Below are 25,480 nucleotides of genomic sequence, written 5' to 3' on the forward strand. Positions count from 1 at the left end.
AGCGCATCTCATGGAGGAGGGGAGAGGGGGGAGCTGGCTCATTAGCATTTAAAGGAACAGGCACTCAAAACAGGTTAATCTGTGGGGAGGTGTTTTTGACAGGGTAAAAAGGGTGCTGTTTGAAATGATTCTTGTGGTATTTTGACCAAAATATGTTACAAACATTTCATTAAGACCCCAAGGAACCATATCAACTTGTGGAAAAATGGGCATAATATGGGTCCTTTAAACATCTATACATATCAAAATGTAAAACTGGAAAAGATCAGCAAAACTGTATCTTCTAAATATTCAAAGATATGAATCACAATCCAAGAAATGAGAGAGAGGGGGGGGGGGGGGGGAAGTCAGACATGAGAACAAGAGAGGGAAAGAAATTGAGTCAGAAGGAGAAAGATAGAATAGAATATATATAGAATATACACTTTTATTAATCCCCCCAGGTTATTTCTCTTCTGCATCCTACCATATTATTATTAGGGCTGCAGGGGCTGCGGGTGAGAAGCAAAAGCAAACTAGAGTGCACTTGCTCTTGACACTTGAAACTGATGGGGAAACTAATGGGAGGATCGAACCTCACCCCAACCCTCACTGCAGGACCTCCCCCTCCCCTCCTGCCGCCTAAATAGAAAAAGAGAGGGAAAAACCAGGGTGAAGGATGGACGAGATCTAAACACTCAGTGCGTTTACTTGATGGTATAATTCGAATCTTGCTTTAGTCGGACTATGCTATCTTTTGGGTCATCTGCTATTATCCCAATATACATGGCAGTGAGTAATTCGAATCATTGGCCGAAAGCATGTCATATCCGATACGATAGGTGGCGCTGTTTTCATTACAACTCGTGGTGATACAGCCATTTCCGCTTGACCTCTTCACCACTACCAACAACAACCAACAACAACATCAACATTTCGAGAAAGAACCATGAACTTTAGTATGTTCAACTCCTTCAATACATTAAGCATAAATTCTGTCTGCTCTTCGGTCCAGAAATGTGTGGTGGCTCTTGTGTTCTCCATAGCGTTGTTTGTTTGTTTTCTGCCGGCCAGGCTCCCGGCTGTGACAACTTATCGTCTCTTTCGACTTCCGGGTCACGACATGGGAGGGAGGGGGGAGGAGGGCGGCGGGATCTCAAGCATGCGCAAAGACGCAAAGTCCAGTTCCTAATCCAATTCACCGTTACATGCCGCGATAGTCGAATTATCAACCGGATCGGATCGAGTTATCCAGGGGTGTTAATCGGATCGTAGTCGGACCGCACATAGTCGAACAAAGGTGTTTACATGAAACGGATAATTCGATTTCAGTCCGACTAAGCCAGTTATTCGAATGCATGTAAACACGGTCACTGAGTGGATTTTCTACATTTGTTAACCCTGTCAAGAAAACATGATCAAATCACCAAAATAGTCTAATCAATAGAGGAAAGCTTCAGCCTAACGCGCCGATATGTTTGTTGAGTTTGTGGCTTAAATGTGACCTGAGCAACTCTGAAGCTTGTTTTCCTCTGTGTGTGAGATCTGCCACTGATTAGCCTTACGTGAAACACCTGTGTAACTGAGAGGCAGACAGCTCTGAATCTGACGAAAGCAACCTGTCGAAACCTTTGGATTTGACAGAGAAACATAACTGATCCTAAAGGTGTCTACATTAGGAAATGCTCAAGGCTTTTGTGAACGTTTACATGTCCTTAAATATCTTTTAGGTATAGAAATGAGAGTTTAATCGCAGTTCAGAAAGTTTTCCTGTTTGCTTTAAAAAAGTTGAAATTGTCAGATTTTCAATGGAGATGATCTTTCAAAGGTGGACTTCTCCCCTCGTTAAGGGTTCTCTAGAAAATCTGGGAAACTGTTAGATTCCATTGTCACATGTCTACGACGAGCACAAGATTTCCTACTACTTTACCAGAAAATAATGCCTAAAGAGTAAGAATTCCGGCTGTAGTGACGATATACAAAAAAAAAATCCGCTTGATCCTAATGCATCTCTCTTCTCTAGCGATGATGTCACAGCTCTAGACTTCCCCACACACACACATTGAAAACTCCAGGAGGAGCGGAAAAACACAAAGCTAAAACGGGAACAGTTAAATAACTAGGAGCTATGAAAAGAAGCTGAATTATAAAGTTATAGCTAACAATTCTGTCAACATTTTAAACGTGGAAATGTGTCTTTAGCTGAATGTATGCCGATATTGTAAGGTTTTAAAGTTGAACAAGTTTAAGCGGATTTGAAGATTTCCACCATTGGATTCCATTCATTATTTATTACATTAACAAATTTAGCATTTGAAAAGATAACAAATATTTGAAAATATACAGTAATAGGTGAAGGCTATGTGAACATTAAAACAATTAAATAGCTGAATTTACTGAAGATACTGTAAGCTTTTTAAAGTTGAAGTTTTTATCCATAGGATCTGATGAATTTAAAATAACATAAGTATTTAAAGATACAACAATTTGAAACATTTGTAATATGTAAAGTCTTTCCCCTCTATTCCTGAATAAGCTGCATTTTTTAAAATATGTGAATGGTTTAAATAGCTGAATATATGAAGGACTAGAAGAGGGACAAAAAAGGTACGGAAGAAATGGAATAAGTTTATTAAAGCTTACAAGAAAAATAGTTGGACTGCTCTAGCCAGATCTCCCTGAAATTGAACAACATCAATAAACCTTTCACCGCATTTTCTTTATATACACTTTTCATGTATTTAAATTTTCATTTATTAGAGAATTTTAAAATCTAATATGGTCTGCTCTATTTTATTGTGACTTTTTCAATACTTAATATTAATGTTATTCGGTGTAGCTTGCAAAGCAGCAGGCTCATAGAGCCTTGCTGCTGCAAGCGCACTGACTATTGCCCTGCGGGCTTCTTCTTATTAATCAAAAACTTTGGTTAAGCGTACCGGCCACAGCGTTGCTCACATATACTTACAAAATACATCAAAACGTGCGGCCTGACCGGGAATCATGTGCATTTGAGTCTCAAAAGCTATGTGTTTATCAGGGAGCCAGATAGCAGGGGGTTTTCTGTAATGAGCCACTTGATCCTAAATCCATTTGTGTCACTCTTTGTGTTCCTTCTGTCCACCAGATGTATAGTATGCTGTTGGAGGTTCAAGACTTTGAGAAACGTTTTATCCAGGCGCCAGAAGAAGACAGGGAGGCTCTTCTGGAACAGCATAAATCCAACACAATGCAGCTGTGTAACACCCTCCGGGAGAAGGAGTGGGATGACAGGTTAGAGGGAGGGATCGATAAAAGGGATAAATAGGAATGCCTTAACTACATGAGCATCCTTATTCTTATTCAGTACATCTTGCAACTTCGTACAAAACCGCATTTAGGAGAAGTGTATTGTTTTTAAAGGCGCTGTATGAATCGTTATTATTATTATGACATAATTAAAATGGCTAAAAATGCAGATCTTCAGACTAATTATTTTTCTCTTGCTCTTCATTAGAGTGAGTGATGAGCAGTGTGTGATGATCATGTCAGTGAGGAAGGGCAAGCGGCTCATCTCCAGGCTCCTCGCCTTCCTTCCCTCACCCCAGGCCACCGCCATTGTCATGGCGATTTCCCGCAACCTTCCTGCCCTGGCCAAGAAGGACAAGCAAGACCAGGTAACACACAAATCCAGACAGTTCCAGGGAAAACACCAGTTCCTAACAGAGGCTATTTGCTTATCTGTTTTCTGACATCTCTTTATTTATTCTCACTATGTAGGAGATGTAGGCATTCACAGCAGTGTCTGTCAGTAAAATACATAAATGCATGATGTAAACTGCATTGAATATTTCAAACTTAGAATTTTTTTTCACTAGACTGTTACTGATGTGTTGGCGATATGTGTTACTGATTGGTATTTGCTGCATATCCAGTAATTTGTAAATACATTTCTTAAAATGTTACTTTCGTTTATTTTCTCATAAACTGCACTGAGCAAAGACTGGCTCATGTATCCCACAATTGTCTAACTTACATTTCTGAACAGTATTGGGATTTAATTTCTAATGATCTTTTCAAAAAAAATCTCCAGAACTGTTTTTTTGGTCCAACAGATAGAAACATTTTATCGTAATCAAACTTCCAATTAAAAAAGGCAGGCCTTCTGTTGAGATCCTTAATCAGTTGACTTAAAATTGCCTTGAGTTTGTTTTTGTTTTTAATTGGCTCCAGCTGTGACATTTGTCACCAGGTTACACACACTTTCACTTGTTAAAACTAGGGCTGTGAAACGATTAACATTTTTAATCGAGTTAATCACAGGTTTTTGTGGATTAATCATGATTAATCACATATTACCGATATTCTCGGTATATTTTGTGAGAACATAGAGATTTATGACAAGACGGATATATACATTTATACATTCTTCTATACAATGGTGCTGCAACTCAGCAGTTATTTAGCAGTTTTCTTCCATATGGAACATTAATACATCTTCATCCTAAACAGAATGTTTAACCCTCCTGTTACCTTTCGGGTCAATTTGACCCCATTCAATGTTTAATGTCGGTGTTCTTTGGGGTCAATTTGACCCCAGACTGTTTTTCACTGTGTCAAACATATAAGAAATATCAACTTTTTTATTTATTTAAAGGGCTATTTAGGTAGTCAACAAACAAACATATAGTACCTCACACTTAAACTTGGGAAGCAATATTAATTCTAATAATTTTCTGGAGGTTTTAATTGCTGGGGTCAAATTGACCCCGAGGGTAAAATATGTTAGTAAAGGTAACAGGAGGGTTAAACAGACCATTTTTCTCTTGTTTGTCAACCATTAACTCCACCATGATACAATCTAAAGGCCTCTAGTCTTCCTCTAGCAGCTGCTGAGGCAAACTGACTGTGTGGGTTTTCTTAATGAACTGGGCCGTGATGAAAGGGACGGCGGGGACACCGCTGCAAAGCTGAAACCTCACCGACACGGACAGGTGGACAGATTGACAAGTGACTTTTTTTTTGCTCGGTCCCGATGTGCGCGCACGGAGCTCTGTGGCGCGCGAGACGGAGATCGATAAGTGTTAATGCAACGCGAAGAGACAGAAATGACATGCTGCTGTGGAGATACGATCAACAACAGATGTTTAATAAAAGAACAAAGACGTGCGATAGAGAACATGTCAGGGGCGGGCCAATCTTTTTAATGTCATGCGATCTACCAACACGACGCCGCGATCGACTGGCGGGTCGCGATCGACGTGTTGAGACCCCTGATCTACAGGAAGTAAAAGTCGTAACAAGGTTTCCGGAGGTGAACCTGCGGAAGGATCATTACCGATGAACAGACCGTCTGCATGAGAGCGGACAGAGTTCAGATTGAAGTGGTGGATTGGAAGCTCATTTTGCAAGTGACTTTTTTTTCGTCCCGACGACCAACAACAGACTGATTGGAAGCTCATTCTGCGCATGCGTTAAATGCGTAAAAAAAAAAAAAACTAGTTAAACCTGTAATTGAATTAACTGAGTTAACGCGTTATTTTTCACAGCACTAGTTAAAACGTGTTCAAATCAGTTTATTTGTATAGCCCATTTTCACAACTTACAAATTTGTCTCAGAGTGCCTTACAATCTGTACATATAAACATCCCTGTCCCAAAACTTCACATTGGATCAGGAAAAACTCCTAAACAACCCTTCACGGGGAAAAAAAGGGAAGAAACCTTCAGGAGAGCAACAGAGGAGGATCCCTCTCCAGGATGGACAGGTGTAATAGATGTAATGTCTACAGAAGGAATCATTATACACAAATTAAAACACAGTAACGGCACAATCAATGAATATGACAGTGTCTGAATAGTTGGTAGTAGGCATATTCCACGATCGAGACCTCCACGATCCATCAGGCAGATGGAGGAGTGGGCGGAGTCTCAGCAGGGCCATGGCATAGTTGGTGGTAGTCATATTCCACGATCCAGACCTCGATGATCCATCAGGCAGATAGGATCTATGACGAGACGTGAAGTCAAAAGGACTCCGGGGAGAAAGCAGAGTTAGTAATGTGTGATTGAGAGATGAAAATGCATCCACAAGGAGGGAGAAAAGAGGAGAGAGGTGCTCAGTGCATCCTAAACGTCCCCCAGCAGCCTATAAGCCTATAGCAGCATATCAGGGGGCTGGACCAGGTGAACCTGATTCAGCCCTAACTATAAGCTCTGTCAAAGGAAAGTCTTCAGTCGACTCTTAAATGAGGTGACTGTGTCTGCCTCCCGGACTGAAGGTGAAAGCTGGTTCCATAAGAGGAGCTTGATAACTGAAGGCTCTGGCTCCCATCCTACTTTTTAAGACTCTAGAAACTACAAGTAGCCCCACATTTAGTGAGCGCAGCTCTCTAGTGGGGCAATATGGTACTACAAGCTCCTTAAGATATGATGGCGCATCACCAATCAAGGCTTTGAAGGTTAAGAGAAGAATTTTAAATGTGATTTTACAGGGAGCCAGTGCAGAGCAGCTAATGCAGGAGTGATGTGATCTCTTTTCTCAGTGTTGGTGAGAACACGAGCTGCAGCATTCTGGATCAACTGGAGGGACCCAAGATACTTATTAGAGCAGCCTGATAATATGGAGTTGCAGTAATCCAGTCTAGAAGTAACGAACGCGCGAATAAATTTTTCTGCATCTTTTTGAGACGAGATGTGCCTGATTTTTTTAACATTACGTAGATGAAATAATGCAGTCCTTGAGATTTGCTTTGCGTGGGAGTTAAAGGACAAGTCCCGATCAAAGATAACGCCGAGATTCTTTACAGTGGTGTTGGATGCTAGAGCAATGGCGTCTATAGAAACCACATCACCAGGTAATTGATCTCTGAGGTGCTCAGGGCCGAGTAAAATTACTTCGGTTTTGTCTTAACATCAAGAAGTTGCAGGTCATCCATGTTTTTATGTCTTTAAGACATGCTTGAATTTTACTGAGTTGGTTGGTCTCCTCTGGTTTGATCGATAGATATAATTGAGTATCATCTGCATAACAATGAAAGTTTATTGAGTGTTTCCTGATAATATTGCCCAAAGGAAGCCTGTATAAGGTAAATAAAATTGGTCCAAGCACAGAACCTTGTGGAACTCCGTGACTAATGTTGGTGGTTATCGAGGCTTCAGCGTTTACAAATACAAACTGAGATAGATCTGATAAATAGGATTTAAACCAACTTAGTGCGATGCCTGAAATGCCAATCGACTGCTCCAGTCTCTGTAACAGGATGTCATGGTCAATGGTGTCGAATGCAGCACTAAGGTCTAACAAGACCAGTACAGAGATGAATCCTTTATCTGCTGCCATTAGGAGGTCATTGGCAATTTTCACCAGTGCTGTCTCTGTGCTGTAGTGTTTTCTAAATCCTGACTGAAACTCCTCAAATAAACTATTATAATGTAGAAAGTCACACAACTGTTAAGACCCCTTTTATATTCAGCTTATATAACATCTAACATATTGTGATTTAGAAATTGCGTGTTTAAAATGATTAATCTTTATCTATACAGGATTGATGTCATCTCGATTTGGATATACATTAACATTTTGGATTTAGTGTTTATTAAAGATGTTTCCTTCCCTCATGAGTCTATAAATGTGCTTGCGGTTTCATGTCACAGGGTTTTTATATTTACTTTAAAATGGAGGTGGGAAGCCATCTCAATCCTGCTGCTCTCTCATGATCATGACATTGTAACAAACAGTCGAAACAAAAGCCACACAGTAAATTAATACAATTGAGACTGTCAGGTGAGCCAGCCTGCAGCCATTATAAAACTCTGGGAAACCCTGTACTTGTCTTGTGTCACATGATTAAAAACGGTACTGTGTTACAATCTGATGTAATCGGACAAATGAATTGTATCTGCACTGTAAGGTTTAATCTATTAAATGATACTTAAAGACATCAATGTTCTATAGTTAAGAGGTATTGATGTTTGTCTTGTTTTGCAGTTTCTAATTTTATCACTAAAACATGTCTCCTACCCAATGGAATAAACTCTGAAATGCTCAGAACTTCCTGCTACCAGCAGCTGGCTTTTATCCTCAGTCTCTGCTCTCCCGTTCAGGTGCTGTGCTGGTTAGTGGAGCCGGTTTCCGCAGTGATTCAGTCATTGTCAAGCTCCGCCCTTACAGACTTGTTACAGGAGCTTCAGGGCAGTGAGGGCCAACTTGCTACAGTACTGCACAACAAGGTACACACACACACACACACACACACACACACACACACACACACAGCAGAATGATAGAAATACTGCTGAAGATGATCAAGAGAAATGGGAGGCACGGAGCAAACGCCAACAAAGCACCAAACATACACACAATGTTTGTTTCTGTCTAGTTTGGTGTGACACTGCTGTACCTGATCCTGAGTGAAGGAGAGAGGATGCAGAGCTCTGATCCTAACTGTCAACTCATGGATGACAATCGATGGTAAGCTGTTGGAGTGTCAGTGGTGTTTTCATGTTTCCTTTTCTTCACACTATGTGCGCACACACACACACTATGCACACACACACTTACACTTCTGCTGACCATCACCTTTCCTTCCAGGACTGAGTTGGTGTTTTCAGTGACGAGGGAGTTGCTCAGCGTCCCCAACTCATCCCTCTCTCCTCCCCTCTTCACACCTCCAAACCTGCTCTCCCTTTTCTCACGCTACGTGGATCGGCAGAGGCTGGAGCTGTTACAGGACAAGCTACAGTGAGTGCCATCAACAATAACTGGCATGTTGCTTTGTTTGTAAGTTGCAGCGTGTGTTGTAAATCATTTTGATGGTTTTTTAGGATATTTGTTATTTACTGGTCACATACAGATCTTGTCAGAGAAAACCGCTGCTTGAATGAACATATTATTTCACTGTTGCAGTAACACGATGTGCACACATATCAATATAAACATAATTACTAATAATTTGTTCTTTTCCCTCACAGGATCACTTCTTTCTCCAGTTAGAAGTTACAACAGACCAGATGCAGTTCTTTCTTTTTGTGCGGTGTGTGTGTGTGTGTGTGTGTGTGTGCATTGTGCGTGTGTATGTGCTCTAGAGATGAATCCCTTGTGGATTGAATTTTAATACTGAAGTATCTCTCGTGTGCGTGCGTGCATGCGTGCGTGCGTGTGTGAGTATGACGACTAAAATGAAATCTGCATTTTTAAATATCTTGTTTACGATTATGCCTGTGATGAACCTTCAAATTAAAAAGTATTTCTATTTGTGGTGTTTCAGTCCAATCTTACAGTGCTAGAACCAAATGTGTGATGCATTAAGTAATTCACTTCTAACATTGTCACACTCACAATGGACATTTTATTTATTTATATATATATATACAGGACTGTCTCAGAAAATTAGAATATTGTGATGAAGTTCTTTATTTTCTGTAATGCAATTAAAAAAACAAAAATGTCATGCATTCTGGATTCATTACAATTGAACTGAAATATTGCAAGCCTTTTATTCTTTTAATATTGCTGATTATGGCTTACAGCTTAAGAAAACTCAAATATCCTATCTCTAAATATTAGAATATCATGAAAAAGTATACTAGTAGGGTATTAAACAAATCACTTGAATTGTCTAATTAACTCGAAACACCTGCAAGGGTTTCCTGAGCCTTGACAAACACTCAGCTGTTATAAATCTTTTTTTTACTTGGTCTGAGGAAATATTAAAATTTTATGAGATAGGATTTTAGAGTTTTCTTAAGCTGTAAACCATAATCAGCAATATTAAAAGAATAAAAGGCTTGCAATATTTCAGTTGATTTGTAATGAATCCAGAATGCATGACATTTTTGTTTTTTTAATTGCATTACAGAAAATAAAGAACTTTATCACAATATTCTAATTTTCTGAGACAGTCCTGTATTGTAATCATTTTGAAACCGCGTTCAGACAAACAAAAGCTGATTCGATGTCCCCTACATACAACAAATGACATGGAAAACCCATGTGGTTGATAGAACTGACGAGTTTATTTACTCAAGTCTTGTTTTATGCATGGTGACCCCTTTAACTGGATTATCCATCAAATGATTCCATGGCTGGCCTTACTACTTTGTGTTTCACAGAGTCGGCATACCCAGATGTTTTCTAATAAAAGTACATGTTGAGTTGTTTATACTTTTTCAAAATTGATTGTTTTTTAAATGGACCTATTTGAAAAAGCTATTCATCAAATGGAAATACGACCGTGAATGTAGTAATGCGTAAGACGTTTATGTCGTGGATCTTTCAGACATCCATCCATCATCAATACCGCTTCATCCTCATTAGGGTCGCGGGGGCGCTGGAGCCGATCCCAGCTGACATAGGGCGAAGGCAGGGGACACCCTGGACAGGCCGCCAGTCCATCTCAGGGCACACATAGAGACATACAACCATTCACTCTCACATTCACACCTATGGGCAATTTAGACATCAATTAACCTGAGCTGCATGTCTTTGGACTGTGGGAGGAAGCCAGAGAACCCGGAGAGAACCCACGCTGCCACGGGGAGAACATGCAAACTCCACACAGAAGGACCGCCCCGACCGGGAATTGAACCCACGGCCCTCTCGCGGGGGCAAGACGTGGATAGTGGGAATTCACTGACAGCCAATGAAATTGCAGTATTATCTACGCTGTCCAATGTCCTGAAAAGCCACATTTGGACGCGGGTTCGAGACTCAGTTGGGCTGTTTATCAAGAAAAGTGTTCCCTACTTTGCTATTTTTGGAGTGTCACTTTATCCCAGTGGCAGACAGATTATATCAGTACTTGACTTATTTATTTATAACCTATATGTAACATATTAGTTTTCTTCTCATAAACATTTGAATTGCAATTACTTAAATTAAATATGTCTTGACTGTTCACTAAAATGATTCACATATTAATGACACATGTAGACATTAGTCCATGAAATATATTTATTCACAACAAGGACAGTAAATATTGAACACACAGGCCATAGTGCAAGGTCACACAAACAATAAAAACAATAAAAATAGTAAAACAAATATAATTTATATCATAAAAGAATGTAATTATTAAAATAAGAAAAGATATATACATGACAAAACACTGCCCATCTCTCTTATTTGCTCTTGTCAACGGCCCATCTGTTTTTCCCGTCTCATAGAAGGCAGATGCCTTGAACTCTCTCCACGTCATCTCCTTCTCCATGCCCTGGTCTCTGTACAGGGAAAATACTTTGGCAGGACAATAAACGTACTTCCCTGCTACCCCCGGGAACCCGGTGTGAATGTGAGGGCTGTTTGGGCCCTGCTTCAGTCCCATCCCACAAAAGCGACACCTTGGACCAGTGTTCTGGGGTTCTGTGCTGGGATTCAGTTCTCTTCCTCTTCTGCTGGCCTCTCTCCTCCACCCTTTTCTTTGTGGCAGACAGTTCCTGCTGAAAGAACTGTGTTCCTGCAAAGTCATTAAATGGCATTTTGGGTTTGTCAGACCCTCAGCACCGTAAGCTTTAAAAACTTTAGTGGAGCAGTACAAGTATCTGCTGGTAGAAGAAGTGGATGGAGTAACCATCATTCTCATACCTGGACTTTGGCTGACCACAGGAAAGGCACGTTTTTGTCTGCTTCTTTGAAGCCACTGGTTGTTGTTGTTGCTGCTGATGCTGTTGTTGCTTTTCAATAATATTTTGCACAATTTGCTCAATAGAGGCTTTAGTGAGGGTCTGACTAGGTGGAGGTGGGTTCACGACTGCAACAGGCATTGTTACAACCGGCACCCGGGTCGTCTCGCTGCCCTTTGTCAGAGCGTGCCAGAGTTCCTGCCGCTCTTGCAGTTTTTCGGGGCTGGTGTTTAAAGACGAGCTGGTGTTCAGTAATTTGCAGAGGTGTTTAACGTATTGTAAGATGTGGTGTTTCGTTGTTGGGTGGAGCATGTTGTTTGGGTCTGTGCAAGAGTTGTGAACTAGAGCAGCATAGTCCTGGTGCACTAGCTTGAGCATGTCCTTCATGCCACGGTGTTTATTGAGCAGGTTGTCAATAGTTGCCTTCATGGGGGCCGGCCACCGCTTGTGGTCCAACACAAACACTCTCCCCCCTGTCTTCACAGGTCCAGTGCGAGCAGCAGTCGGCGAGGACAGCAGCGGCAGAGACGGCCGACATGTTTCTACGAAGACAAAGACAAAGGATACAATAAGTTATTCAGATCTACAGAAGGGGAAACCTCCTGAAAATGAATATGATTAAAATTCAGTTCCTACTAACTAAAGTCTGGTCCATTACTATGCCTGTGTGTTTGATGTTACCTGGATCTGTCGGAGGCCCGGGAGTCACGTCTGGTTTGACAGCAGCAGAATCCACAGGAGGGCGTGGAGGAAACTGGAACAGCTTCTGTGGTGCCATGAAGAGTGAGGATGACTGGACAGTAGGCACGCTGCTTTGAGGAGGTGGATTCAGGGCCGGGGGGGCAGAGTCCGACTTGGTCCTGTGCTTGTCCCAGTCCACAGGAACTGGGCGGCAACCAGGCTCAACGTACTGCAGGCCAAACTTTTCTCCAGTGTCGGTGCTCGAGAGATGAAGTGCTGGATACTTCATCTGTCCCAACACCCGTTCGGAGGCTGCGTTGAGCTGGGCCATCAATGCAGGATCAAAGACGGCTGGGAGGTGAACGCCCGGCTGCTGCAACGGAAAAACCTTTGTTTGTTATTTATACTTTGACAGTACACAAAAACTGCTGTTAGTAAAGGCAGAAAGTATCTTTACTTCACCTGCTTTGTTCAGCCAAATCCAATCAATCAGACTGTTTGTAACATGATTACGTACAGAGTATATTTCATTCATACACATGTGTTCATGTTGCAATGGGTTAATATTCAGGAGCCAGTCATCACTATGTCACCAAGGCAGGGGAAGCACCTTGACTTCAAACACACAGCAAACACATGCCAACAGGTGTTAGGAGCACAGCAGTTTCTTGTCATGCACATCAGAAAACAAAGATGGATACGTACCCTCATCAGGACCGGAGTCCATTCATCGTCACGAGGACAACAGGCGGAACACCAAAAGACAAACAGGACCAGAACACGGTCGACACCAGACGAGTCCTGCTGCATGTGGGAGAGGAACTCATGGTCCCAGTTGTGTCGGTCGGCAGCACGGTGCTCTGGGTTAAAGACCTCTTTCTCGTCGTCTGGCAGATGAGGAGGATGACGAAGATGCAGAAACAGCTATAAAACACACACAAAACAATATCAAATATGCTGAATAGAATACAGGATTAATAGCAAATCGTCTGAACTGTAAACGATTGTGAATCTTCAGGGAGGGGAAACAAAGAAATAAAAGAGAGCACATGTATACTCACAGCTCTGCACATGTTGCTTTGAAGGAGAGATGCTCAGCATCATCCTCTCCAGCTCTTCATCTTCATCCATCACTGTGATGCAAACAAACAAGTTAGAAAGAAAGAAAGAAATATCTTCTTGCATTTGTGCTTGTATGACTTGCATGTAGATCCCTGACAAGACACCAGACTCACCAATGGCTTCAGCAGGAGCATGTGAGGCGTGTGACATCACAGGTGAGGCGTGTGACATCAGAGGGGAGACAGTGGGTGGCTGCAGCTTCTTCTTCAGGTAGAGTTGTAGCTTATGCATCTTTGTGCCTGCAGTGCAGTTCTTCTTCTTCAGGATGAAGGATGCATAGCCGTCCTCCCTGCTCTCCCAGACCTCTCGCCAGGTGCTGTAGGCACGAGTCCCAAAACCCACCAGCTGGTCATCCTCCGATGCTGCTGCTGTCACAACTGGCTTGTGTTCCTCATAGTTGAGGAGAGACTGGATTCCTCCAAACATGAGGGAATAGTTGAGAAAGGACAGGAGGCTGTCCTTGTTGTGCCCCGCTGCCATGAACACTCCTGCAGCTTCCTCTCTTTGCTGGTTCCTGATGAGGTAGATGGTGTATCAAATGTCATTCTCCAGAAGCCAGCGGAAGGAATGAAACAGCCATTCTCCCAGGGTAAAACACATGTCTGCTCATCTCTCCTGTTATGAAAAAGAGTAGAGTATATTAGTAAGTATATTAATACGCTATAGACAGGCATTGTTTCCAAACAATATAGTTTCTGAACCTTAAGTCCTTTGTTGAGGCACACTATTTACATGTCAGTGGCAGGCAGGCAGGCAGGCTACCCCCCATCTCCTGTGCCCTGAACATCTTGTGGAAAAGTACATGGAGGTGAACTCCCCCCACCCATCTCCTGTGTACATGGAGGTGAATTAACACCCCCCCCCACCCCCCCACAGTCATGTGACTCAAGTAACAATTAAGTGTGAAGTGTCTTATCAAGAAAGGATCTCCATTCCCTTGTGACCATCCCAAAAATACCTGCATCAGACTATGAGTATACTTTTATATATACACCGTATCACATTCTGCTGTTCTCTGTTTTAACAGTGGTGGAGAAAGTATACAGAACTTCTACTTCAGTAAAAATATAAATATTAATACCACCACATGGTGGTCCTGCATTAAAAAATAAATAAAAGTAAAAGTTACAATTACTTACTACTATGTTTTAATATGCTGCTGGTCGTTTAATCTATAATTACACCTTTATTAGTTGAGTGTAATACATGTGGAGCAGTTAATATACGTGATATGTTAAAGTAAAGCTTCATCAGTCACGTTAACCGAGGAGAAGTGCGCGTTTAGTGAAGTGACGGGAGTCAATAAAAAGAGAAACTCCGTGACTCCGTGACTCCCTGTTTAGAGTTTACCGTTCCTTCACAGCGTGTATGTAACGTAATATCCACAGTATTGATATGGTCATGTAACGTCATATCCACTGTATTGATATGGTCATTCCGACAGCATTATTTATTTAATGATGTCGCGTTAACTTCCCGTTTCAACAGCGCAAGAAAGTCACATACACGGAGAAACCAAACTGAAAAAACACAACCAACTTTACAGTGCGAACAAGAGACTGTCAAGACTAATTTTCATTACATGTTAGTTCATTGTAATAAGTTAGAACGACTTACTGCTTGACGTAACGGTGGAGCTCCAGAGATCCGTATGTGCAGTCGGTCCTTCTCACAGCAGACTGAATGAGACGGAGGAGGGGGAGGAGCGGGAGGAGCTTCACTCTGAAAACAGCGCCACTGAGCTGCGAGTGGCCAGAGATATATTACATCGGCGATTTTAGACACCGCCATAGAGAATGAATGGGAAGCTGTTTAGGGCCGTTTAGCTAAAGAATCCCCGGTGCCCGGGCGACAGTGCTAGCCACTACACCACCGTGCAGCCCACGTTGTAATATTGTATTGTACATTGTATTATGAAATAAAACAGCAGAATGTTTTTATAATCTTATCTACCATTGCCAGAATTTACATAAATAAAAAGGCTTCAGTACAAATTCATGAAAGTAAATACAAATTTATATTCTCTGATTATGATATTAATATAAAATAACCCCACTTGTGCATCTGCTCCAGTAAGTACAGGGGATTAAATGTGTTTATGCTTCCAGAGTGTGTCAGTAGCCGACACCTCAGTTAGACATATAATCTTCACCTGAACTAAAACTGAGAGCGTACTCAATTTACAGCTAGACATTACGCAAATTACGTATGTAACTATGGTTCTATGAAACCTTCCTGATCGCCAGAGGCGGTGCTTAGCACTGGATATCTTCCGTCTTGCGCATAGCAGGTCGAGTATTAATAACGACAGTCACCTGTGACCTCGGATGACCCCGCCCACCGGGTATAAATTCCGGTGTCATCCCGAGATCAGTCCTACGGAATTTTCTCGCGAACTCACGAGATTCCGAGTGACCAAGAACTCTGGCGGTCATCCAGGATTCATAGAACCATAGTTACATACGTAACTTGCGTTCTATTTCATCCTTCCTGACCGCCAGAGGCGGTGCTTAGCACTGGATGACTTATATCAACAGAGTCACGAGGAATCCCAAGGAAACTACCTCGTATGACTCAAGCAGAGGATCTGGACGGAGAAACACCTGCAATGCATGGAGGGTGTTCCCGTTCACTGTAGTCTCTGGTGAATGTGCTCAACGATGCCCCTGAGGCTGTTGCACATATATGCACCTATATTCCCTACGGGCATACCTCTCGGGGTCGCCCATGATGTGGGAACGCTGTTGGTAGAACAACCCCCTGCTCTGGATGGCAGAGCATGGACGTTCACCACCTATGCACAGGCAATGGCCTCCACTATCTAGTGCAGTGGTCGCCAACCCGTCGATCGCGATCGACCGGTCGATCTCGGAGACGTTCCCTGTCGATCTCCAAAATAAAATGAAAATAAAATCAGAAACACATTGTTCCTCGTTCTCGAACATTTTCTGAAGTGTCTTCTGAAACGTTTTCTTCCTAACTGGAAGATCGACGTCAGAAAAGATCTCCACCTGATTTTAATGAACGCCTGAAAGCGGGTTCTCTGACAGCCGTGTTGTCAGCTGTGCTCCCCGAAAGAGGGGAGCGTACCACAAGTGAGGCGCAGGGGAAATGCAGAAAGACCTTTATTCATAACTTTACATATTACACAAGTTCAAAGTACAAGGACATACAACTACGTCATCAATAAATAAATGTTGTAATGCCTGTACCTTAGTGTAAATGTTTACGTTACGGCATTTACAGGTTACGCCTGCGCATGCGCAACTGTCGAGATTATTGGCGATTTGCCAGGTTTTACCTCCGTGAGATCGGCTTTTCTGCTTTTGTCCTTCAAAACAAAGCTCAACATTGAGCTTTTTTTCTTGTCTGATAATCTGGTTTACTTGAAAGTGATTGCAATTATATTTATTCTATTATTTGAAAAAGCACAGATGCAGGAGTCACAAATGGTGATTCTCATATTTATTATTATTATAATTATTTAAATCTGAGGATGTCTTTAGAGCTGATGTGAATGTATTCACCAATGGGCTGACTTCAGAACCAGTCCCAGATGATAAAACTTTCATGAATACCACATTTGCCCCGAAAAACTCGTCAGTGAAGTTGAGAAAATCACCAAATCAAAGACCAGGAGCTGGATTACTGACAGCAGCTCACAGACGGCCTCAGACTGTCTGTCTGTGCTTATGAACTAACTACAAGCTCACAGACAGAGGTCAGTCACAATTCAATTCAATTCAGTTTATTTGTATAGCCCAATTTCACAAATTACAAATTTGTCTCGGAGTGCTTTACAATCTGTACACATAGACATCCCTGCCCCAAAACCTCACATCGGACCAGGAAAAACTCCCAAATAACCCTTCAGGGGAAAAAGGAAGAAACCTGCAGGAGAGCAACAGAGGAGGATCCCTCTCCAGGATGGACAGATGCAATAGATGTCATGTGTACAGAAGGACAGATTTAGAGTTAAAATACATTCAATGAATATGACAGAGTGTATGAATAGTTCATAGTAGGCATATTCCACGATGGAGACCTCCACGATCCATCAGGCAGATAGGATCTATGCCGTCTCATAGGGTCCGATGACCCCATGAGACGTGAAGTCAAAAGGACTCCGGGGAGAAAGCAGAGTTAGTAACGTGTGATTGAGAGATGAAAATTCATCCTTAAGGAGAGAAAAAAGAGGAGATAGGTACTCAGTGCATCCTAAAACGTCCCCCGGCAGCTATAAGCCTATAGCAGCATATCAAGGGGCTGGACCAGGGCAAACCTGATTCAGCCCTAACTATAAGCTCTGTCAAAGAGGAAGGTCTTAAGTCTACTCTTAAACGAGGTGACTGTGTCTGCCTCCCGGACTGAAATTGGAAGCTGGTTCCATAAAAGAGGAGCTTGATAACTAAAGGCTCTGGCTCCCATTCTACTTTTTAAGACTCTAGGAACTACAAGTAGTCCCGCATTTAGTGAGCGTAGCTCTCTAGTGGGGCAATATGGTACTACAAGCTCCTTAAGATATGATGGTGCATCACCAATCAAGGCTTTGTAGATTAAGAGAAGAATTTTAAAAGTGATTCTTGATTTTACTGGGAGCCAGTGCAGAGCAGCTAGTGCAGGAGTGATGTGATCTCTTTTCTTAGTTTTAGTGAGAACACGAGCTGCAGCATTCTGGATCAACTGGAGGGACCTAAGAGATTTATTAGAGCAGCCTGATAATAAGGAGTTGCAGTAATCCAGTCTCAAGTAACGAACGTGAACCAATTTTTCTGCATCTTTTGAGACAAGATGTGCCTGATTTTTGAAATATTACGTAGATGAAAGAATGCAGTCCTTGAGATTTGCTTTACGTGGGAGTTAAAGGACAAGTCCCGATCAAAGATAACGCCAAGATTCTTTACAGTGGTGTTGGATGCCAGGGCAATGCCGTCTACAGAATCCACATCACCAGATAATTGATCTCTGAGGTGCTCAGGGCCGATTAAAATTACTTCGGTTTTGTCTGAGTTTAACATCAAGAAGTTGCAGGTCATCCATGTTTTTATGTCTTTAAGACATGCTTGAATTTTACCGAGTTGGTTGCTCTCCTCTGGTTTTATCGATAAATATAGTTGAGTATCATCTGCATAACAATGAAAGTTTATGGAGTGTTTCCTGATAATATTGCCCAAAGGAAGCATGTATAAGGTAAATAAAATTGGTCCAAGCACAGAACCTTGTGGAACTCCGTGATTAACGTTGGTGGTTATCGAGGCGTCATCGTTTACAAATACAAACTGAGATCGATCTGATAAGTATGATTTAAACCAAATTAGTGCCGTGCCTGAAATGCCAATCGACTGCTCCAGTCTCTGTAACAGGATGTCATGGTCAATGGTGTCGAATGCAGCACTAAGGTCTAACAAGACCAGGACAGAGAGGAGTCCTTTATCTGCTGCCATTAAGAGGTCATTTGTAATTTTCACCAGTGCCGTCTCGGTGCTGTGGTGTTTTCTAAATCCTGATTGAAATTTCTCAAATAAACTATTATGATGTAGAAAGTCGCACAACTGATTTGCGACCACTTTCTCAAGGATCTTGGAGAGGAAGGGGAGGTTAGAGATCGGTCTGTAGTTAGCCAACACCTCTGGATCACAGCCATCACACTGACTGGAGTCACATGACTTGATGGCATTATGATGAGAGCTGAACTTACATGAGTTGCACTGACTGATCATGTTGTCAGTGTCGTGTTGTAATGTAAATAAATACAACATTTATATTGGTAGTTCATCCAGCTGCTCATTGAAATGTGTTTTTTCTTGTTCATATTGTGTGTGGTGAACAAATATCTTACTTTTTATATTGCACTTAAATTCTGTGTTCCTGGTCTCATCAATTTGAAAGCTGGACCAATGTGTTTTGATTTCATTCAATTAGAATTAGGCCAAATAAAAAGCCTCAAGTCATAAGTCCAGTCTGGACCGTCGTTTTCTCTCAACGCCTCAATAGGTAGATCTTGCCGGTCATGAAGGTGGAGGTCAGTGATCTTGGGCTCAAAAAGGTTGGTGACCACTGCTCTAAGCTAACAACTTCACAGTGATGACAGATGTTGTATTTGTTGTTGTTTGTTATGCTGCCCACAAGTAGCCAACATTTGAATGCAGCTTAACGGACAACCACTGCTGAGAGAGCAATGAATAGGTCGAGAATGGTTATTATATTTTTCATGTCAGTATACTATCATGTATTATTAGTCTACTCCTTATCCTGTCCTTACTGTACAATTTCAACTCAAATTTAAGTCAAGTATATCGACCTCTATTGACCAACCATCAACATACGCTGATTCACATTTAAGTATTACATTTAAAGACAATAAGAGATAGATAAATATTTATTTTATTTTATTAAGTCGTTGTGCTTTTTGTGTTCCGGTGGGGGAGTTTAGTTTATCACAGTCATTGTGTGCCTTCTTCCCGATATGTAATCCTAGAGATGATTAGTATGAAAGACCCTGGCATTACAGGCAAGTATGTTCCACCACAGGAATCAGTTGACATTAAGGTCTTCCCATAGGTCATACAAATGGTCAGACAAGATGATAGACATATATACATACTTGTGCATGAAATTCCAAAAGCTGGTCTGCAGTCAATGCGGGTTGAACTAGCACAGTGCTCACGACGAGACTCACTGCCTTTACAATAGAATTGTTTAGAAAGGACCGGTGGTTCTCCTTTTCTAAAGGACCCCAAAAAGGATCTTGGAGGACCACAGACAAGCTCCCTGCAGACCACCTTTTGAGCCTCAGAGTCAAAGCCATCCTCACACACTGAGGCCCAGCCCTGATCAGACTTCACCTCCACACTGCCTTGGCAATTACCTAATGACCCAACAAGCTGCACAGACTCTGAAAACAGACAGAGAAATAAAGATGTACCATTAAAAATAAATCGGTGTTTTTGCCGAAAATGATTGCTGCGCTGACATGAGTACGTTTGTGTAGTTTTGACCATACAAGCTGTTGGGATGAACATGGAAGCTGTGTTCCAAAGTTTGCGAAACACCTTCCGCCTAACAAAGATAGACCAATTAAAGCTCAGCAAACCGGCCTGTCTAGCTTTGGATTTGTCCATATGCTTAAGTGGCATTCCAGGAGCAGAAATTGTTGTTCTACATTTAAAGAATTGAGAAGCTGGTGTCATTTTTTAACGGAGCTAAATGTTTATTTAGGGAGTGGGCAGGGCTTAACAAATGGGATCAAGGATTCAACATGTTCCACCGTGGGGTAAATCAATAGAAACATGTTTCGCAGTTGATTTCAGGAGTTTAAAACTAGAATTTGCATGCCAAACCTTAAACCTATGGTCACAACCGCTGTACTTTCTATGTTTGAGGGAATACCAAGGCAACATGTCTAGATTATGGTCATGCTTAAATTCATTACTAAATCATACGTATACCTATTCCATGAAATTTACATGAAAATGTTTTTATAATAATGTTCATAATTTTCCTTCCTGATACACAGACCTGAATAAAAGACTAAACTGAAAGAACAACGACTCTGCTAAGCCCAAACTGCCTCAGCAGTCAACAGTACTCACCAGTTAACTGGCTCTGATGTCTTTCTTCTGGTTTAAGACTGGAGATCTCTGTCGTCAGCAGAAGAAAATACCCACATACGTCCGATCTGAGAATTAAACTATGCTGGATGGACAGCATTTTTAATTTAGCTCTGGTTTCTTGTAAACCCAAATCTGACCCTACATTCACTTTTGATAACTTGCTCTGTGAATACATCATGTCTGGACTCTGCACTCTTGAATGCAAAAGTTTGTTTGCACAATTGTTTCTGCAACCTATTCCGTTGCTTCACCACATGATCATAAAGATCTTTGCTCCAGCATGAAAAGTTTAGTCTTAGCTCGACACAGCTTATAGAAAGGTGAAAGTCAATAAATAATCGTACGGGTGCTTGTCCACCTGATCAGGGCCTTCGATATCTACTTCTGGTCCAGTTCAGGCCGGGGTGTGTATCCAGCTAGCTGAAGTGACTCATTGTACATAAAAAACAAAAACAAAAAACACATCAATAAAGAATTTTAATACACTTAAATAAATAACTTTAATACTGCCTCCTTTGTTGTGCCTCCTGCCTCGAGGTCCAATCCTACAACTCATTATTTATAATTACTGTCATTGAATGTGTTGTAACTCTGTAAAGATGTCCATCTGTACACATGAGATATATTGCTTCTGTCCATCTGGGGAGAGGGATCCTCCTCTGTTGCTCTCCTGAAGGTTTCTTCAATTTTTTTCCCTGTGAAAGTTTGTTTTCTGTTTTTGGGGAGTTTTTCCTGATCCTTATTTGTAATTTGGGATTCTGGGTTATACAAAATATACTGCATTTAATTTAATACATTGTGGCATCACAAGGGGACAGGTAGTGGAGGGACGCTATATTCAGTACAGTATACTCAGTTACAGCGGCCACACCACAAAATGGCCGCTCTGGCTCAAACTACATCTCCCAGACTGCCTCACCACTCACCCATCTGCAGGTGCGTAGGGCATCTAATTGAGGCAGGGCTGGGAGGCTTGATAAGAAGCAGAGGGAAGAACACACAGGGGAAAGGAGCTCGACAAGCCATGTGTGAAAGGTCAGCTAGGACATGGACAAGACCCCAGCGGAATACAAACAGGAGGACTTTGTAACATGGACTTTGATACGATAAGTTTATTGTTTAAGGAACCTTTTTCTCCCCCCGGACGCTTTTTGTTGGGTAATGAACTTTTTTGATTTGTTTGAATGAATAAACATTCCCTTTCATTTTTAAACCTTTCAATTTTGCCTGTTTTTACTCCTCCCATGCACTGCCCCACCCTAGCCGGCATTACGGACAGCCCGTGACGTGACAACATATATACCAAATATAATAAGGACGGAGAAGAGAGGTGCTGGATGGTTTACTGTACAGCCTGGTCAGCTTGTTCCTTGTGTTTTTGTCTTTGCTGCTTCCTGTTGCGTGCCTCTGTGTTGCTGCCAACCGGTAAGTAGCATATCTCAGGGCAAATTCAGCCACTCCACCTGAATTTTGGCCCATGAAACACTCCAAACTAGATTCAAAGAAACTCAGCAGGATTTTTCTCTGATATCCATCCATGATGCTGAATTGAGGCTTGTTTGCCTTTTCCGGCATTCCTTCTTGCATGGGTCCCACGGCTTTCCTTTGTTGCTATCCTCCAAAAATGTGTCGCATACAAATTTGTATATAAAGAAACAGAGAAACGGATGTAAATACCAGAGCTTTGTGAGATTAAATGAACAAAACCTTCGGGTGCTCTGTAGACCGGGCGGCAGGCCGGGCAGGGGGCCTGAGCAATCCGATCATAGACAGCATAGACTAGCTCTAGGGACGTGTTTGGTGCTTATGCACCAAACCGCAGTTCAGAGTATCCGGCCTTCTTGGAGTCGGTAGGAGGGGCCCTGGAAAGAGCGTCGCTTACCGACTCCAACGCTCACGTGGGCAATGACAGAGAAACCTGGCGGGGGGTGATTGGGATGAACGGCTTGCCCGATCTGAACCCGAGCGGTGTTCTGTTATTGGACTTCTGTGCTAGCCACGGTTTTCCATAACGAACCCCATGTTCGAACATAAGTGTACCTGGTACCATAACACCTTAGGCCGGAGATCAATGATCGACTTTGTAATCGTATCATGTGATCTGCGGCCGTATGTCTTGGACACTCGGGTGAAGAGAGGAGCAGAGCTGTCAACTGATCACCACTTTGTGGTGAGTTGGATCAGGAAGCTGTTGATCCGGACGGGGGACATAACTGGACAGTGGAAAGAGCACTTTGAGGAAGTGGCTGCTAAGGTTGTCAAAAAGATCCTTGGTAGCAAAGCGCCAGGGGTGGATGAGATTCGCCCTGAGATGCTGAAGGCGCCGGGCATTGTTGGGCTGTCTTGGCTTACACGCCTCTTCAATGTCGCGTGGGGGTCAGGAACAGTGCCCTTGGACTGGCAGACCGTGGTGGTGGTTCCCATATGCAGCAGTAAAACAGGCGCTGTACCGGACCTTCTTGCTAATTTAGTGGTCGGTCTACGTCACCTATGGTCACAAACTTTGGGTCGTGACCGAAAGAACAAGGTCGCAAATAAAAGGCCGAAATGAGTCTCCTCCGTAAGTAGTATGCACTGTGTATAGTTATCCAACATGTCGGATAACATCCCAGTGACAACATCGCAACGATACCTGCTAAGACAAGTATATTAAGAGTATTAAACACCAGTCAGTGGTGAAAGAGTATATTTGACTTAATTAAAAATACACAGTTAAAGTTAGAAAAACTTAAGCTGCAAAATGTTTTGTAATAGCTGCTAAATGTATTGAAAGTATCACAAGTAAAAGTACTCATAAGGCAGCAGAATGACTCATGTCAGTGTGATTATTAGTGGATTATTATTACATATAATACTAATGCAGGTTTAATGTGTTTAAAAAGTAATTCAATCGTAAATTAGTGCAAGATTAATGATCCCTGTTCTCCCCATAGTTGCATGTTGAAGTGTCCTTGAGCAAGACCCTGAACCCCCAGTTGCTCCCTGGGTGCTACACTGCTCCTTAATAACTAAGGATGGGTCAAATGCCCCACTTGGATAAATAAAGGATACATTATTATTATTATTATTATTATTATAGCTATGGATACAAATTGAAGTTAAATATGAACAAATACAAATGCAGATTTTACAGTCGTATAGCCAGTAATTTACAATCCAGCAATAGGTGAATAAAAACAAAAAAAGTGAAAGAAAAAAAGATTACTGTGGAAAATATTGAATACACATAGAATATAAATATGTACACAAATAGAAATTCAAATTTGGCAAAAACTAATATAACCAGACATAATCAGATGACGTTCATAATGTATTACAGTTTACGTTACAGTATAATTACTAATGTAATCAACATGCAGGTTAGTTTATCAGATAGGTCACCGTTAAATAAAATTTTCCATTAGTCACATTAGGAAGCAGGCTGTATGTAACGTTAAACAGTGATGCGAGAGGTAACGGTAGTTTGAGACGATAGCTCGTCGTTCGTAAAAATATTTTCCAACCATCGATCGGGTAGTTTTCTTAAAACATTGATATATCTCAAATAATTTGTATTAACAAAAGTCCAGAAGAAAAATGAACTTACTTTCGTGTTGTTGATAGTAATTTACGGCCTCGACTCAACAGGTGGCTCCGTGGCGCAATGGATAGCGCATTGGACTTCTAGGCGTACACTTAAGAGGTGATTCAAAGGTTGTTGGTTCGAGTCCCACCGGAGTCGACATTTTGCTGCATAATCTTTCTTGACTTAAATACGCGGTCATATATGCTTTTACAATAAATACAGATAGCATACATGTATTATTATGTTTGGTCAAGTCATGGTTTAATTACTAAAAGCTGTTTGCTCTCCTGTTTGGCAGCTTTTTGGGATATAGATTCCAAAAATCTGTCTGGCAATGTCTGCCGTCTGGCTGCTGTCTGGCAAGACATGTCCCACTGTGTGGAGGACTAAATATATAATCGCATATTTCAATTAATTCATATTTTTATAATAATAAGAAAGCTGAAATATATACATACATACTTAACTCGATAAGCAAAAACATTTTGGCAATTAAAATATGAATTGTGGAAAAACAGAAACATTTATCAAGTTAATTGTTTTTTAAAAGCTTGGAGTTATTTGCTCATTTCATTTATGAAATACGTATTTATTCATTTAAGCTTTGTTATGCATTTACAAATGTATTTGTTGCTGACTGTCATTTGTTGTCCTCATAAATAAATGTTTATACTTTATACAAAAGTCTGTATGCGTGTGTCTTAATTAATTAATTATGTAGGTGGTACTAATCTAACTGTAAAGCAAGAGTGGTCACAGGATTTATGCAGCTCAACTTTTGCTTCACACTGAGGTTAGTACCATATCTCTCAAATAAATAAGAAATATAGATAGACAAAAATAAATACATACTATAAATGTATTTTGTAGATGCTGTTTGTAGATTAAGTCGGAGGCATTATATATAAACAGGAGACAAT

General features: G+C 41.5%; 2 protein-coding genes and 1 non-coding gene across 4 annotated transcripts in view; 2 read left to right on the forward strand and 1 right to left on the reverse strand.

Annotated features, from left to right (window-relative positions):
• Window positions 1–9,213, forward strand: part of patl1 (PAT1 homolog 1, processing body mRNA decay factor) — a 28,756-nt gene extending 19,543 nt beyond the window's left edge. Inside the window, exons 15-20 of one of the 2 annotated variants that reach the window (XM_056408572.1) lie at window positions 3,107–3,252; window positions 3,476–3,635; window positions 8,064–8,189; window positions 8,339–8,430; window positions 8,551–8,739; window positions 8,931–9,213. In XM_056408572.1, the coding sequence (XP_056264547.1) occupies window positions 3,107–3,252; window positions 3,476–3,635; window positions 8,064–8,189; window positions 8,339–8,430; window positions 8,551–8,704 (678 nt within the window). In that variant the 3' untranslated portion in view covers window positions 8,705–8,739; window positions 8,931–9,213. The remainder of the gene's footprint in view (window positions 1–3,106; window positions 3,253–3,475; window positions 3,636–8,063; window positions 8,190–8,338; window positions 8,431–8,550; window positions 8,740–8,930) is intronic. The other variant, XM_056408571.1, reaches the window with a different exon arrangement.
• Window positions 9,214–10,897: 1,684 nt separating this feature from the next.
• LOC130189660 (uncharacterized) lies at window positions 10,898–17,188 on the reverse strand. The gene is made up of 7 exons (XM_056408574.1): window positions 15,000–17,188; window positions 13,496–13,997; window positions 13,322–13,393; window positions 12,966–13,184; window positions 12,261–12,633; window positions 11,542–12,121; window positions 10,898–11,413 (listed from the first exon to the last, which is right to left on the reverse strand). The coding sequence occupies exons 3-7, from the start codon at window positions 13,331–13,333 to the stop codon at window positions 11,332–11,334; spliced, it is 1,266 nt and encodes a 421-aa protein (XP_056264549.1). The 5' UTR covers window positions 13,334–13,393; window positions 13,496–13,997; window positions 15,000–17,188; the 3' UTR covers window positions 10,898–11,331.
• Window positions 17,189–24,624: 7,436 nt separating this feature from the next.
• Window positions 24,625–24,716, forward strand: trnar-ucu (transfer RNA arginine (anticodon UCU)). Its single transcript is given in 2 exon segments — window positions 24,625–24,661; window positions 24,681–24,716. It is a non-coding gene; the product is annotated as a tRNA-Arg (tRNA).
• The last annotated feature ends 764 nt before the right edge of the window (window positions 24,717–25,480 follow it).

The sequence above is a fragment of the Pseudoliparis swirei genome, chromosome 24, assembly GCF_029220125.1.
Source record: "Pseudoliparis swirei isolate HS2019 ecotype Mariana Trench chromosome 24, NWPU_hadal_v1, whole genome shotgun sequence".
NCBI lineage: Eukaryota > Metazoa > Chordata > Actinopteri > Perciformes > Liparidae > Pseudoliparis > Pseudoliparis swirei.

Bases quoted from the DNA above. Each gene is read 5' to 3' on its own strand.
- LOC130189660 (XM_056408574.1), bottom strand. The intron at 12,634-12,965 runs GTACGTATCCAT...TTTCCGTTGCAG, and splicing joins GGACTCCGGTCCTGATGAGG to CAGCCGGGCGTTCACCTCCC. The intron at 11,414-11,541 runs GTATGAGAATGA...ATGACTTTGCAG, and splicing joins TGTGGTCAGCCAAAGTCCAG to GAACACAGTTCTTTCAGCAG.